This window comes from Sturnira hondurensis, unplaced genomic scaffold (assembly GCF_014824575.4).
Source record: "Sturnira hondurensis isolate 20B ecotype Veracruz unplaced genomic scaffold, ASM1482457v3 Scaffold0004136, whole genome shotgun sequence".
Lineage (NCBI taxonomy): Eukaryota > Metazoa > Chordata > Mammalia > Chiroptera > Phyllostomidae > Sturnira > Sturnira hondurensis.
This window is the reverse complement of record NW_028076767.1, coordinates 30,938,216-30,953,388: the sequence shown is the minus strand read 5'-3', so window position 1 is coordinate 30,953,388 and position 15,173 is coordinate 30,938,216. Positions and strand designations below refer to the sequence as shown.

At 61.3% G+C, this 15,173-nt stretch overlaps 1 protein-coding gene across 3 annotated transcripts in view; it reads right to left on the bottom strand.

Annotated features, from left to right (window-relative positions):
* Positions 1-394: 394 nt before the first annotated feature.
* Positions 395-15,173, bottom strand: part of SNPH (syntaphilin) — a 39,905-nt gene continuing 25,126 nt past the window's right edge. The window contains exons 3-7 of one of the 3 annotated variants that reach the window (XM_037044271.1): positions 12,987-13,014; positions 11,682-12,277; positions 10,854-10,961; positions 7,717-7,866; positions 395-4,674 (exon numbers count right to left, since the gene is read on the bottom strand). In XM_037044271.1, the coding sequence (XP_036900166.1) occupies positions 3,498-4,674; positions 7,717-7,866; positions 10,854-10,961; positions 11,682-11,863 (1,617 nt within the window). In that variant the 5' untranslated portion in view covers positions 11,864-12,277; positions 12,987-13,014 and the 3' untranslated portion in view covers positions 395-3,497. The remainder of the gene's footprint in view (positions 4,675-7,716; positions 7,867-10,853; positions 10,962-11,681; positions 12,278-12,986; positions 13,015-15,173) is intronic. The other 2 variants (XM_037044272.1, XM_037044274.1) reach the window with 2 other exon arrangements.

Sequence of the window (15,173 nt, the reverse complement as noted above, 5' to 3'; positions counted from 1 at the left end):
TGCACACGCGTGCACACGCCAGCACACGCTGCCCGCCAGTCTGAGGAGGGGGGACTGGAGTGGGGGGCCAGTGTGGGGCTCTGCAGGGAGTCCCCGGCTCTGGAGCACCCCAGCTCCCTGGCTGCAGACGGCTTCTGCACGTGCAGAACGGGCATGAGAACGACTTCAGGGGTGCCCGAGAGGAGGGGTGGCCCACTGCCCCCGCAGCTGCTCGGCAGAGCTGAACCAGCATGCGGCTCTCCCGGTCCCTTGACCTGGGAAAAGATCTCCGCTGCTCGGTGTCTCCCAGGTGCACGTTCTGCCTCCCGTGCAGGTGGGGACAGCGTGAGCCTGCTTCACCACCCTGCCCCCTCAGGAGAACGACCACATAAAGAAAGCAGGCCGAGGATCCCATGTGTTTTCATGCTTTAATTCAGAGCTGTCTGCTGCAGGGACGGCTCTGTGCGAACAGAAGGACAAAGGAGACAAAAGTGACTACCCCTCCATCCCTCCCCCCTTCCCGATCCCCCGAATTCTGCCAAGGGGATGGCGGAATGTAAGAGTGCGCTGGGGCGCATTTGCACTGTGCCCCTGGGTCACAGAGGGGATCGTGAGGTCACTGGGCAGAGGCCCCGCAGTAGACCTTTGCCCCAGAACCTGGCCACTTGCTCACCCATCCCCACGGTGCCGTCAGACCCCCCTGCGCACATGGGGATTGGGAAGGGTGTACAGTGAATAGCTAAGGTGTTAGTGAACTCCGCTTGAGGCCAGCTCTGTGTGCAGAGTCCCAGTCTCGACTTGGACGCCCCCCTGAGCCCAGACCAGAGAAATGGCGACGGGGCGGCTCTGGCCTGGACGTCATGATTAAAAAGCCACTTCCGGCCACTGGGCTCCAAGGGACCAGCAGTTCCAGAAAGTGGATCCTGGAAACACTGTCCCTTAGGATCTCATCGGCTCTGGTCGAGGCTAGGGTAGTGGAGGCCCCAGAGATTTCTGCTCCAGGAGCCGAGGGCAGGAGGGGAGGGTCACAGGCCGACAGGAGGAGGTATTAAGCAGGCATCTGGAGGATGAGCACTCCACAGCCCGGCCCCGGCCTTGCCCTCCGGCCCCACATTCTGTGCCCTGCACAGTTGGGGACAGGCCGCCGCCTCTCTGCCGCCTAGAGCTGCACGTTTTGCATAGATGCGGACGCTGAGCACACACACGCACACACACGGGAACCCTCAGGGCCACTGACCGCCAGGGTCCCAGGGTCTGCCCCAGGGCTGGCCAGTAAGCTGCTTCCTCCACGAACACAAAGGAGAAAAGCCTGTTGAAGGCCCCACCAGACCTCCCTCTCCCCCAAAGAGAGGACCCTCAGTGTGGTGGGCAAGGGTCCAGACAGGCAGGTCTCCGGTGGGAGCAGGCTTACAGGGTGGTGGCTGGCCCCACTCACATCTCCAGGAGGCCTGGGGTCCAAGCCCTGGTCAGACTTTCGCCAGTGGCTTCTCCAGTAGCTGGGACAGCGTGGACTGTGGCCCCAGCCCCGACCACATCCACCAAAACACAGGACACAACAGGAAGGCCACAAACAGCAAGACACGGATGGGAGCAGAGGGGCTGTGCAGCTCCAGTGAATGCCGGCGGTGAAAAACAGATTTTATGTTGTCAAGTAGAGTCATACATTTATTTTCTCAGCAAAGCTTTGACTACTTCTAAGAAGACACTACTCAGCTCCATGAGCACACGGCACAGGATGCTGGTGCCGCGGCCAGTCCCAGCTTGGCTTTGGATTGGGTTTGCCCGCTGCCCCTCCACGCCCCTCCACCCCGATCCCAGTGCCCTCGGGGCAGCCCTGGCCAGGCCCCAGGAGTTGGGTTTCGTTCAGCTGGGGCGGGGGCGCTCCACAGAGGATGGCTGGTCTGAAGCCCCGGCCGGGGAGCTTCGGAGGCACAAAGCGCATGGCAGTGGGGCTGCTGCCCCCATGGCTGGGTGGGCGCCCACTCCCGGTGCATGCAGGTGCCCTGCCTGGAGTGGGGGGCACAGGAAGGACGGGCAGAGCCCACGAGTCAGGAAGTGGCTGCGGGAGCAGCAGGGGTGGGCAAGCAACCTTGGCAGAGAACCAGAGTGGCCCCAAGGCCCGAGCGGTGAGTAGGACACGGGGTCCCACCAACCCCCCTAAATGTGGGGCCTGACTCTGAAGAGTGGATGGGACAACCAGATGGGTGGAAACCCTGCAGGGAGCAACGATTGGGTTTGCTTTGTAATAATGGTAGTAAAATGTCGGCAGCTTTGCTGGGGGCCCAGATGGGGTCCCGGGGAAGGAGGGAGGACAGTGAACCATCCCAGGCCTACTGGGAGCAGGAGGCTTCAGGGCTCCCACCAGCCAAGCCCCACCCCACCCAGGGACAGGTCTCAGGGCACCTGCTTTGGCCTGGACCCATCTCGCCATTCATCCTGCCAGAAACGCCCCCTGAGGCAGGTAAGTCTAAGGTCAGGAACCCTCACCCTAAAAAGTAAGCAGCCACCTTGCAGGAGATCTGGGGATGCACGGGAACCAAACCCAAAGTGAATATAGTGCAAAGCAGAAGTTGGGCCTGAGGCCCCAGAGAAAGTCAGGATGAGCTCCAGGGGCCGTCGTGGCCTCTGGCTTTTTGCACCAGCTGAGGACCACTGAGCCCAGCCCCGCCTCCCAGGCGGAAGAGTCCCGTCTCCACAGGCCAGGAGGGAGGACTGAGCCCTGAGCTGCAAACCCCGCCTCCTCTCCTGCACTGGCTGGCCAACTCTCTGGAGGGGAGCCTTCCTACCTAGCGCAGAGCCTGCCTGGCTTAGCGTTCACGAGAAGAGTCATCACACACACTCTGGAACGCCAGGGGTAAAATGGATCATGGGGAAGGTCTGGGACAGACATACAGACAGACAGACAGACACAGAGCCCACACTGCCCTCTGCCATTGCCCATCACTGGCTTTCCACATGAGGAGCCGGGGCAGACTGAGGAGGGCGGGGCTCCAGCCCAGGACTGGCAGTTCCAGACCCTGCCCGGAGTCCTGGGTCAGGTGCCTGTACTTTGGGTCACAGCTGCCTCTTCGAGGGGATAACACCACCCCCGAAGCCGGGCTGAGGGCAAGGGGTGGCGCGGGGTGATCAGCGGACTGAGCAGGACGTGGAGGGGGAGAGGTGGGGCAGCCGCGGCCCCGCCTCCCCAGATCAATACGCCAGAGGCTTCCTGAGCACGGGCCGCCCTTGTGAGGGGCCAAGTGCAAGGGGCTGGGCTGAGGACTACACCAGTCCCCCTCTGCACTCTGTCCCACCGTGTGCCTCCCTGCTCTGGGTCTCTCTTTCCTTCTCTCCTGTCCAAGCTGCGGGATGACCTCCGCCAACGCCCTGACTCCCAGCACCGCTAACATCCTGAAAGAACCACTTCCAAATCAAAAACTAAATAAATACGACGATGCTCTACGGGAATGTGTGAGAGGGAGGACGGCACCCCTACAATCAGCGGTCAGGCCACCGAGCCACTGGCTGGGCTGGCCTCCTCAGAGCTGGGAGCTGCCCCCGCCCGCCGCGCTGGGGGCGAGCGAGCGGCAGCTGATTCTGCGGATGGAGTGCAAGGCCACGGTGCAGCAGCCCCGCAGCAGGGAGCTGATGTTGTAAATGGGCTGGCCCTGGCGCCGCTGGGAGCGGCAGAGCCAAGCCACCGTGGGCACGGCCGGCACCACCACGGCCAGCAGATCCACAATGTAGTGCCGGCTCCAGTAGCTCTTGGGCTCCTTTTCGGCGGAAGCCGCCTCCTCCTCTTCTTCCACGGGGCACGCCACACTCACTGACAGGCGGGAGTTGGGGTTAGGGTTGGCGTCAGGCCGGTGCGGGGTCGGCCCACGAGTGACGGGCTCTGGGACCTCAAGCTCATCGCCTACTGTCACCACCACTGCCGAACTGGGGTCTCTGGGCCCTGGGGGAGGGGGTTCCGGCTGCAGACACCTGTCCCCTGACTGGGGACCTGCCCCGAAGACCTGGGCCATGGCCACCTTCTCCAGGATGGCGTCTGGGTCAGGCTGGTACTGCACAAGGTCAGTCTGGATGGCGCGCTCCTGCATGCAGCTGGCCTGCACGCCGGCCTCCGTGCTGCAGAGCAGCTTCGAGTAGGCACTGCCGGCGGGGAACCGGGGAGCCAGGCCGAAGGAGCTGTTTGGGGAGGCCTCCTCGGGGCCGCAGTCCACCCCCGACGACAGCAGGCTGCTGGCCTCCAGCACATCCGTCCGGCTCATTGTGTCATCGTTTGCCACGAAGCCACTGTCAGGCCCATCCTCAGTGTAGGAGCCAGGGTGGTCCCCAGGGGGCTGGTCCCCACAGACGGCCGGGTCACTGAGCTTGGTGTAGGTGGAGCTGCGGGTGAGGGAGCGGGCAGGAGAGCCGCCGGCGGACTCCCCGGGGCCGTCCTCCTTGGCCATGCCGTTCTGGGCCACCTCCATGCTGTGCAGCAGCGTCTCCAGCTTCTTGTTCTGGATGTTGATGTCCACGAAGTACTTCTGCAGCCCCTTGTCCTTGTCAATCAGGTTGTTCTTGACAGTGTCGATGACCTGCCTGAGCTGCTTGATCTCCTTGCGGGCCTCCTTCAAGGCCAGCTGCGCTTCCACACGGTGGCACTCCTCCTCGATCCAGTCCTCCTGCATGCGTGACAGCTGCGTCTTCAGGTCGTCGATCTCCGTGTCCCTGTGGGCAGACGGGACACACAGGCTCACTGCCTCGCCTGGCACCACCACCGAGGACGGGCACGGAGGGTCGGGCACCAAGCTCTGAGGGCCTGTGTTGTTGCCACAGAGAGCTAAAAACAGAAGGAACTACGCCACGCCCCCTTCCTTCTTGTCTTTATTCCCCCGGGGGCAGTGAGGGGACATGGGAGGGGGGGGGTCAGGTGGTGACGATGACGGGAGAAGCCTCCTCCTGGGTGCGGGGGAGAAGAAATGGCGGTAAGAGACACCAGGCACTCCCACCCCAGAGTTCGAAATGCCGCTGACTGTCCATATTTAAATCTATTACCTGCAGAAGAGACTAGACAATAAAGACCCTCACGTTAAAAATGCTACTACTATAAAAGCCAAATACACCCTTAAAAATCTTACCATCAAACAACAGAATAAACCTAAAAGCTCTGCTCTTTAGAAAGGGACGTGGCCTCTTATTAAAGCCGGCTCGGCTGTGGGAATTTTAAATGCAGGATACTTGGCCAGAGGCCCCAGGGAGGGGGCAGTGAGGACTCGGGTTTTCCTGAGAGCAGTTGCCACCGTCCCCCACGTGGAGAGAGGAGAATCGGATGCATCAGAGGAGAATGGCGAAGACAGGGCCGTGCTCTTTCATCCAGGTAGGCACTTATTTCTTTTTTATATCCACTGTAAAGAGGAAAGCAAAGCAAAACAAACCCCAAAGCCCAACAAAACAAAACAGTGTGAGGAAGGCGCACAGCTACTTCTGACAACAGAGGCCAGTGCCAGGCAAAGTGGACAGACAGACAGCAGACTCCTCCTGTCCAGAAACGCAAAGGCCTTTCAAGTCCCCGAGCCACGGATGATCTGGGGGGGTACAAGGCAGGGGGGCAAGTTAGGCAAGGAAGCCATCAAGTCCAGAGGTAAAACCAGGTGGGCTGACGGCGGTGAGAAGGGAGACTGGAAATCCCGGCCCGGGCGGCCCCACTGGGCACACCTCCCAGTGAGGCAGCGTGTGCAGGCGCTCCCCCCACCCTTGTGCATGAAACCCACCAAGGGCCCAACGCTCCTTTGGGGTCAGGAGAGCCTGTCGGAGTGGTGGTCCAGATTGAGCACCGTGTATTTCCAGTGTGGGATCGGGAATTCAGTTCAGGAACCTCACACCGCAGTCTGCTGAAGGGCCTGGGCTACGGAGGTGCAGCGGCCACCAAGGTCATCGACCACACCACCCGGAAGGGGACAGACCACTCACAGGACTCAACTCGGCAATGGCAGCAAAAGTGCTCAGAGCGGCAACAACAGCCATGCCAACAGGTATGGGGGTACTTGCCCTTCCCTCCTGTCTCAGGGTGGGGGCTCTCTGCAGGCTGACCCTCCTCACTGACACTGAGCCCAGGAAGGAAGAGTGAGCCTGGACGAAGGGCCTGCGCATGCTCAGCTCTGCAGGCCCTGCCCCTTCTCCTTGGAGCCAGCAAGACCCCTGGGAGCTATGGCCACCCAGCCTTGCCTAGGATATTACTTCCGAACTGCATCCTAAAGGATAAGTTTGTCAAGGAAGCAAGAAAGGCCATTGCGGAAAGTGGGGACACAGCCTCCGAAAGCACAGAGTGTGAAAGTTTCCCAGGAGAAGGTAGGCTGCCGCTGGAACGGCCAGCGCCAACTGAGTGTGTGGAGAGTGCGTGGAACGTGACCGGAAAGCAGGTGAGAAACTGCTGCAGGTTCGTGCCAGGGCGGCAGGCAGGGAAGCAGCCAGGGATTGAGGTGTAGGCCCGTTGTCACGTGGCATCCTGCCTAACCACACAGCGGACGGCGGCTCTGGGCCGCAAGGCCAGGCCTAGAAGGGAAGCTGTGAGATGCGCCGTCTCCTTCCTGAGGACATTAGTGCGGCATCCGAGCAGACCCAGGGCACCACCGAGAAGGCCAGGGAAAGAAAAGTAGCAGTCCCGGCTCTCCAGGCAGGGAAGTGCACAGAAGGCCACCTGTCACCCCCACAGGTCAAACCGCAGCAAACCCAAACTGGACCGGCTGTGCTCTGGTCAAGGAAGATGCGGCCATGCAGGCTGGACGCCTCCATTCATCTGCAATGTCCAGGACAGACAAAGCTCTAGGGACAGCGAGATTCACGGCTACCAGGGACTGGGGTGACTGCCGAGAAGAGGGGCATGGTTGCCACTGGGAGTGGGGTTTCTTTTTGGGATGACAAAATGTTCTGGAATCAGATACAGGTGACGGGTGCAGAGTTCTGTGTATACAGTAAAAATAATCGCGTGGTGTGGGATGCAAATTACATCTTGATAAAGTCGTATAGAAAAAAGGAAAGACCACGGGACACGCGGTCGGGGTGGCCTGCCCTAGCCTGCGGTGCCTCGTATGGTGCCCTCGCCTGCTCTCGCTCAGCTGCACATTAGAATCCACACAGTCTGGAGAAGAGAGTCAAGGTGCTGAGGAGAGCAGGGGCCATCATGTGGACGAAGCCGCCAGCCTGCAAGGGACAGGCTGGGAGGGGAAGCCTTGGCCCTCAGGTCTACAGAACACACTTACAGATGGGCCTGATGGGGGGGTGTCCTGGGAGACCCTTGGGCCAGGCGGGAGCTCAGCACAAAGTTTCTCCCGACTGTGCACCATCTATAAGCAGATGAGGGGGAAGGCTTCTGGGGCCCAAGTGGGTGGGTTGAGAGTCCCCTGGTGACCAGGAAGCCTAATGGGTTGTTTCTCCCCCAGAGAGAAGGGAAACCAGGGAGACAGCCCTGTGCCCCACCTCCCCACATGGGGAGGAGCCAGGAAGAAGAAGGGGCCAACAGGGCTGCCAGGGCAAAGCCAGGACAGGCCTGGGGGAAGTCTGACAAGCCCTCACAGGGGGCACTGCTCCTGCCCTGGCCCCAAGCAGCTGCCTAGTCAAGGAGAACAGCTGCAGGGAGGTCGGGGACAGGCAGGGGCTGTGGACATGGGCTCCAGCCACCCCTTCCTCCCAGAGGCGCCCCAGAGCCCTGGCTCCTCCCAGCACGGAGCGTGGCCCCAGGGCTGCCGAGGGCTGGCCCTGGCCACTGCTCACCGGTCCTGGAGCCGGTCCTGTGTGTCCTTCAGCCGGGCCTTCAGGTGCCGGATGCAGACCTCCTTCTGCTGCAGGGGGGTCAGGTACTGCTCGGGGGTGGGCGGCTTGATGCCATGGTTGTCGCTGCACAGCGTGTACTTCAAGGAGCGCCTGCAAGGGGACGCTTGTCACCAGGAGGGACGGAGAAAAGAGCAGCAGCAGGAGGCCAGCCTCGCCATCCTGGTCCCACCGCCACCAGAGGGTCCTAGGTCAGCCTCCCCAACCGGCCCGTGGGCACAGGAGAGCACCCAGCCCTTTTCTGGAAGGTGGGCTTTATCGAAGCTCTTCTGGGTGAAGACCACAACCTCAGGGCAGGGAGTCCCAGCTCCTCTCATTGGGGTGGGGGAGGCGTGCTGGAGGTCACACGCACAAGCCTGGCACCATCACCATCCGTCCAGCCTCCCAGCCCGGAGAACGAGTTTGGGGCTGGAGGCCAGGCTGGGACGGACCCTCCCTCCTCCTAATCTGCGCACACACATTCACTTGAGTGCACATCTGAGTACGCGGATTCCCAGTCTGCTTGTGCCTGCACACCCACATACGTGAATATACACACCTGTGTGTGCATGTGCATCCCACCCTCTCTCTGCTGCCTCACAGGCACCAGCCCACATGTGAGCCCATACAAATGTGTGTGCCCCTTTTTGAACACACATGTGAACACACGTGTGGATGCTGCTGGCTCTGAGCGCTGACACGCTGCACTCTGAGCCCGAGGTGGCGGCACTGCTCCAGAGGCCCCGCGCTCCCCAGCTCGAGGCGGCGCAGACGCATGCGCAATGAGCACACCCTGGTCCCACCGATGTGGCGCAGGAGCGAGGCTGAGACTTGCACCCAGCGAAGGAGGGCACCCCAACTCCCCCAGCGGACCATGGCCCGACCTCCTTGACTCCCCACCTCTGGCTGTTCTGTCCAGAGGAACCCCCCTTGCATCTTGGCCTCAAAGCCCGGTCGTGTTGTCACACAGCTTGGCAGGAGACGTGTTGCCACCCAACTCTGCTTTTCAGGGGGTGGGGCCTCCCAGGTGTAGGGGGGGCAATGACATATCATGGGCCTGGAAAAGACAGGCCCTGGTGAAGGCCATCGGCTGCAGCTGGCGGCAGTTTTAAAAGCTTGGCAGAGGCTGCCTAATGTTTACTAAGGAAAACATACTCGTCCACTATAAACTGTTAAAGTGGCGACCGAGGTGGGGAGAAAGAAACGATTTTCTTTTCCACACTCAACGAGTGGCCCTTACGTTTACCTCTGGCCAAATCACGTGCGCTCCTGTTTTCTGGGTGTCCAAGGGCAGAGGGATGGCGTGGGCTGGGAGCTCAGGGGGTACCCCTCGGGGCGGGGGGGCTCTAAGAAACCTCTTTCCAAAAGAGAAGCCAGCCAGCAAGCACTGTGGACCCCAGAGGGCCCAAAGCCCCCCACGCCAGCCCTGTGCGCATCCTCGGGCCCTGCAAGGGCTTTGTCGGAGGGGCACAGCCCTGTGGTGAGAGAGAGAGGTCTTCCCCCCACGCCGGGGTGGAGGGACCAGGATTAGTTAAGCAAGTGAGCGGTGAGGCTCAGAGAGGAAGTAGCTATTTTAACTGTTTCACTCGCCCTCATGAGTATTTTCCCCCAACACAACATTAAACATTTTTAGTCACTAGCTCTATCTTTGTGGGAAAAATTTATATAGAGAGAAGAAGAAAAATTAACTACAATTCCTGTCTCTCAGCGACTCAAGACTTGGAATGCCTGGCTCCCTGTTCCCCCGGCAGTGGCAGCTCTCGTCAGAGCAAGAAGACCCTTCCACTGAGGCAGCTGTCAGTCCCGGGGTAGGGACTGTCCCCAGGGGCTGCAGTTATGACCTACACCATAAAAATCTGCCCCTGAAACCAGAGTGTTAAAGTTGCCAATCATGGACTTTTTAAAACGTGAGTGCACGCATCCATCTTACTCACGCCTCGTGGTTTGGAGCGTGGTTGCAGACAGAGTGCTGGAGGTCGGGCCTGCATGCGTGTGTCACCCATCCTGTGTGTCACCCACCAGTCATGCCATGATGGAAAACCCTGAGAACTGTTGCCTCAGCATGAGCTGGGCACTGCTTCACACAGACGACACCCTCTCCACTAGAATGGGCAAGACGAGCCTGCCCGGGGGTGTCTGGCCCCGGGGGCTGCAGGCCGCGTCCTCTGGCCCACGACTCCCAAGTAGGACCAGAGTCCTGAGGACGGCAGGTACCAGCTACGGGCCACCGAGAGACAGCAATCCACTGAAGCCTCCGGGTGGTCATCGCCATTTCACATGTCATGGAACGCAGGTGGGAGGTGACCAAATCCCAAGCCCGCGTCCTTGTGCCTCCGCCAGCATTTCAGAACTGGGGAAGCAGGACTCTGGCGCCATTACGGCTCTAACGTCCTGGTCATTGAGGCTCCGCTCCCCTCCCCTGCCTCCCCGACCCAGTCCTGCTTTGAGAGTCTCTGTTCGCCTTTCCTGGGAGCACAGCGTAGCCTTGGTCACACGCTTTGCTTTCCAACCCCATTCCACCTCCCACCCGTAGAGTGGCCCCCGGGGAAGGGAAGAGGGCAGAAGCTGCGCGCTGCCCTCCCACCTCGGACCAGGGAGAACACTAACTCTCCCTCCTCCTGGTCCTGCTGCCTGTCGGCCACATCGCCCAGTTCCAGCCAGCAAGGTGCACACCCGTCCCTTGTCAGAAAACATGAGCCCCTGGGGGCGGGGGGCAGGGGCTCTGGGCTCTCTACCTCTGTCCTTCCTGGACATCACCCTGGAGGTGTAGGAGCCACTGGTGACACCAAGGACCAGAGCTCTACACCCAGCACAGTGGGGCAGGGAGGCAGGAGACGGGGCTTCTGACGCTTCAGAGAGCTGCCTGCCTCAGGCTCCTCGTTCTGAAAGCGTCACGCCCAGTTTGTCCAATACATGGTCTTTATGTGCGGTGCAGCTGGGCAGTATCATACCCGCCTTACAGACAGGAAGTGACTTGCTTAAGGTTGTAAGCCAATGACTGTTGGGGACGGTTAGCACACCCACTCTTCCCCTCCCCCAGGGCTCCCAGGCTCCCAGCGGGGCTGGGCCAGGCCAGGCCAGGCCTGAGGGGCCCCAGTTACCTGGGGGTGGGGCTGCTGTCACTGCCCTTGCAGGAGCCCGAGTTGCTGCTGCTGCTGAGAGAAGAGGTGCCGTAGGCATCCCGCACGCTCACGGGTGGAGAGGTGCGCCTGGAGGCGGGAAGAAGAGGTAGGTGCTCGTTCTGGCCGGTGGGCAGCTGCGGACAGTGGGCGAACACTGCCAGGCCGCTGCGGCCCAGAGGGCCCCGACTTCGGGGTCACCGCCGAGAGAGAAGCAGAGGGGAAATGGGGATGCACAGACAGGGGTCACAGAACAGACAGTGCAAATCAAGATGGAAAATCAGAAGGAGGCCGGTCCTCCTGGATCCCCAAGACAAGAATGGAGGCTGGGCAGGGCGGAGGCCAAGGCTGGGGCCCCATCTGCCCTTAAAGGGGCCTCAACTTCCAGGGTCCTCAGAGCCCAGGGGAGGAGGTCCCTGCAGGGGCTGAGTCCCAGGGGGAGAAGAATGGGGCAGGCAGGAGTAGTGACAGGAGGAGGAGCACACGGGGGTGGAAACGAAGGGAGGCCTGGCGAGCCAAGTGGAAGACTCCGTGACACCCACCCTGCCGCCCCCCGGCAATGGTGACCATCACACAAAGCTGATGTCAGCAGGAACCCAGCGGTTCACGTTGTCAGAGAACTTTATATCCACTGCGTCATTGGAGCCCTTAAACAGCTCTAGGAGGAGGCCAGTTCGAGCAAGTCCATTTTAAAGACAGGAAAACTAGGGAAATGACTTATCCAAAGTCATACTGCAAGCCATTGGTGGAGCGGACACTGCCCCTCCCCCATCCTCTGAGGCCAAGGTTCTGGGCAAGGGGGAAACTCACCTGCGGGATCCAGCAGAGGCCCGTCTACTGCCCGACAGGGACATGGCCATGAGGCTGCGGGTCCGGGTGAGGGGCGGGATGGGTGGTGTCCCGGGGGCTGAGGAGAGAGGGCGCGTTGGGGGTGCCGTGGGGAGGGCCGGGCCGGGCCACGTCATCCTCTCGCTGGGGCCGCTGCCTGGCATGGCGTCTCCTCTCACCCTTCAGCAGGACACCCAGGCTCTGGCCACAGCTGGCTCCTGCCACCCGACTTAAAATTGTTGGCAGAGCCTTGGGGCAGCCAGGGATCAACAGTCCAACCCCGTGTCCTCCAGATGCGTGGCTGTGCCCCACAGAGACCAAAGGCCTTGCCCAAGGTCACACGGGCATCATGGCAGGGCCTCCGACTGCCGGCACAGCGCTGTGTCCTCTATGCTATGAGCCAGGCCCCCGGCCCCCTGACACTCGGACCCCACCCCTGCGCTGGTCAATCCTCCCTCCTCGGTGGGGGCAGCAGGTCGGAGGACTCCTGGAGCAGGACCAGGAACCCCAAATATGCTGGGCTAGTCTTGACGTCACCTTCCCAGAGTGCCCGTTGGCACGTGGCTCGGGCTTCCCGTCTACAGGGGAGACAAGACAGACCAACATACCAGCACACGTGGAGAAAGACACATGGACACACACAGTCACAAAAAGGCACCGCAGCCCTGACATTCCAAGACGTGCTGCACAGGCCTCAGGGGACGTGCTCAGGGGACCTACCCACAGTGCAGGCCATGCAGCCGGGCCCTCCCGCACACGCACTGCACACACGCGGCCCGCACCCATCTACGCGAAAGCGCATGCTGACTGTGGCATGCACCAGGCACTGGGAACAGCAGATGAGGGCTGGGGTGGCAGGGGCAGGAGCCCTCCCACAGGGCATCTCGCTGGGCTGTGCCCAGTGGGAAGGGACCGTGTCTGCAGAGACCCATCCATGGCCCTCTTGACAAGTGGGTAGGAGACTCAGGCCCTCTGGGTCCTGCCAAGGAGTCACTAGGCTCCTCTCCTGGGAAGGGGCTTGGGCTCCAAGGGCAGGCATCAGCAGCTGCTGGGAGAACGGCTCCTGGAGTCAGAGGTGGGGGCGCCTGGGCTCTCTGCAGCCTACAGGCTAGTGCTCCAGAGACCCCCCTTCTCTTCTTCCACGTCAGAGCAGGGACTACGGACGGTAGCCTGGGCCACTGGAGACTTGGCTGAGGACACAGCACCTTGCACCTTCCCCCATGCTGGGAAACAAGCGTCCACCAAGCCCCGCTGGCCGTCAGGCCCCAGGCCAAGCACGTTACGTACATCACGCCATGGACTCCTCTCAACAACCCTATGAGGAAGTGCTGTGATTAGTCCCTTACAGATGAGGAGTCCAGGACCGAAGGCACTTGCCCAAGTCACACCCTCTTGATGGTGGGGGGCTGGACCTCAAACCCTGGAGTCCCCGGCCAAGGGCACCGCCCTTCCCACGTCAGGGCCTCCTGGGGTGGGGGGGCCTGGTCATTCTGGCCAGTGGCAGGCTGCCTCCTGAGCAGACAAAGGCACTACTCAGGTGGCCCGTTTCCTGGCTGTGACACAGAGGCAGCCTGTTCCCCCGGAGGGCCTGGACACAGCCAGTATTGTCTGTGCAGAGGTGTCGGATGCTGGCGCAGGAGCCTCTGACACCACGCCAGTCACCTGAGCTGCTAGCCCCTGCTTGGCAACATGTCCCACCCATCACGCCCCGATCCCCCAGGCAGGGCCTCTGGGAACTGCAGGGCCCGCACCTAGAGGAGGAGCCACGGGACAGGGGCTGGGGCGACAACAGTGCCCCCACACTTGTCAGGAAGGCTATCCGGGGCTGACAGCCACCTGCCCCTGAGCACACAGACTATAAACCCTTTGTGGCCAGGTGACCATACTGGGTGCTTTTGTGACCCCTGGTCCACTTCTTCAAAGAGCGATCCTTCAAGGCGGTCAGGATTTGCTATCGCATTTCGGCCAAGGTCATGCGGCTGCAGGTCCGACAGCCCTCGGTTTCGGACCCCACCCAGCCTGGCTTCAGTGGCGCCTTCCCAGCATCACGCCCTCCCCCTGGCTTTCGACAGGATGCACAGAGGCGACTGTGCCTTCAGGAAGACTCCCCAGTAGAGGCAGGGCTTGGATCTGAGGACGAGCCTCGCATGTCCAGGCTCGGATGAGGGCCGCTAAGTGTCTGAGCCTGGAAAGGCCGGGTGGGAGTCTAGGCCTAGGCAGGCAAGACGCCCAGTGTGCCCTGGAGCTGCGTGTGGCCGTGGTACAATGAGGGCTTTGTCCCAGCTGTCTCTGCTCCTACCTGGCTTGGCAACCCTACGCCTCCTCCTCTTGAGCTCCCTCTTCCTTCCTCTCTGGCCGGGGGGGTGGGAAGGGGACTGCGTTTGTATCTGGATGGAGCCAACGGTCTCCTGGGAGGCCAGAGCCAGCCATTCATCCAGGACGGAGGTGGAAGTGGCATTTCCCCTGCAGGGATCAGACCTCGTAGGCAGGGGTCCCTCACGGGAAGGCAGAAGTCACCCAGGCCCACGGGGAGCCACCCCTCTAGGATCCAGCTCAGAAGTCTCAGTATGGGGCTGTGCTCTCTCAGTTCCTCCCTCCCCTGTAGGCCCCAGAGAGTAGGCAAGTTGCTATGGCATTTGTCACTGTGCTGCTGGCTCCGCCTGGAGTCCCACAGGCCAGTCCCCAGGTGGCCAGAAGCTGCCACTTGGAACAGAGGGTGGAAAGCAAACCCAGAGCTATGAGGGGCTGGGCTCGTAGTCTCCCATCACCTCAACCCCAGAGTCAGGCCAGCCCCCTCTCACTCCAGCTCCCTCCATCTCCCCATGGCCACCCTGCTATGTCACCCCTCTGATCAGCCCCTCACACGCCCAGCACGTCCTGAGGACTTACAACAGGGGTGCGGGGGACACCGCAGGATCTAGGAAACAGCAGAGGGAAGACGCAGAAATAGAGCCGGACAGATGTGAGCTCAAATCCCAGCTCTGCTGTCCCCCCCGCTGCATGGCTTGGGCCAGCCACACTGCCTCTCTGGGTGTGAGCTTCCTCATCTGTGCGTGGGGCCACGCTGGAGTGTGCCTCACATGTCCCTGTGAGGACAACACAAGATAACGCATGCATGGGGCTCAGCCCAGTGCCCGCCGCACAACCAGCACTCAAAAACGGCAACTGCCAGGGTTCTGGAAGTGCCTCACTGCAACGTAATGCAAACTTCACAACAGAAATGCATTCAAGGCACAGGGGTAGCCTCAGGAAGGTCAGGGAAAGCTTCTAACAGAAATTTACAGGAGGTGTTGAAGGGTGAATAGGAGTTCGCCAGGCAGAAAGTGAGTAGGAAGAAGGAAGCCTGGGCAAAGGCTGCGACTCAAGAGCAGAGTGGCTCAGGAACCTAGGAGGCCTGCTGAGGGCAGAGTCACAGCGCGGGGTGAGGCTGCGGATGGTGAGGCCCAACCCCACAGAGCTACATAAGCCAGGACC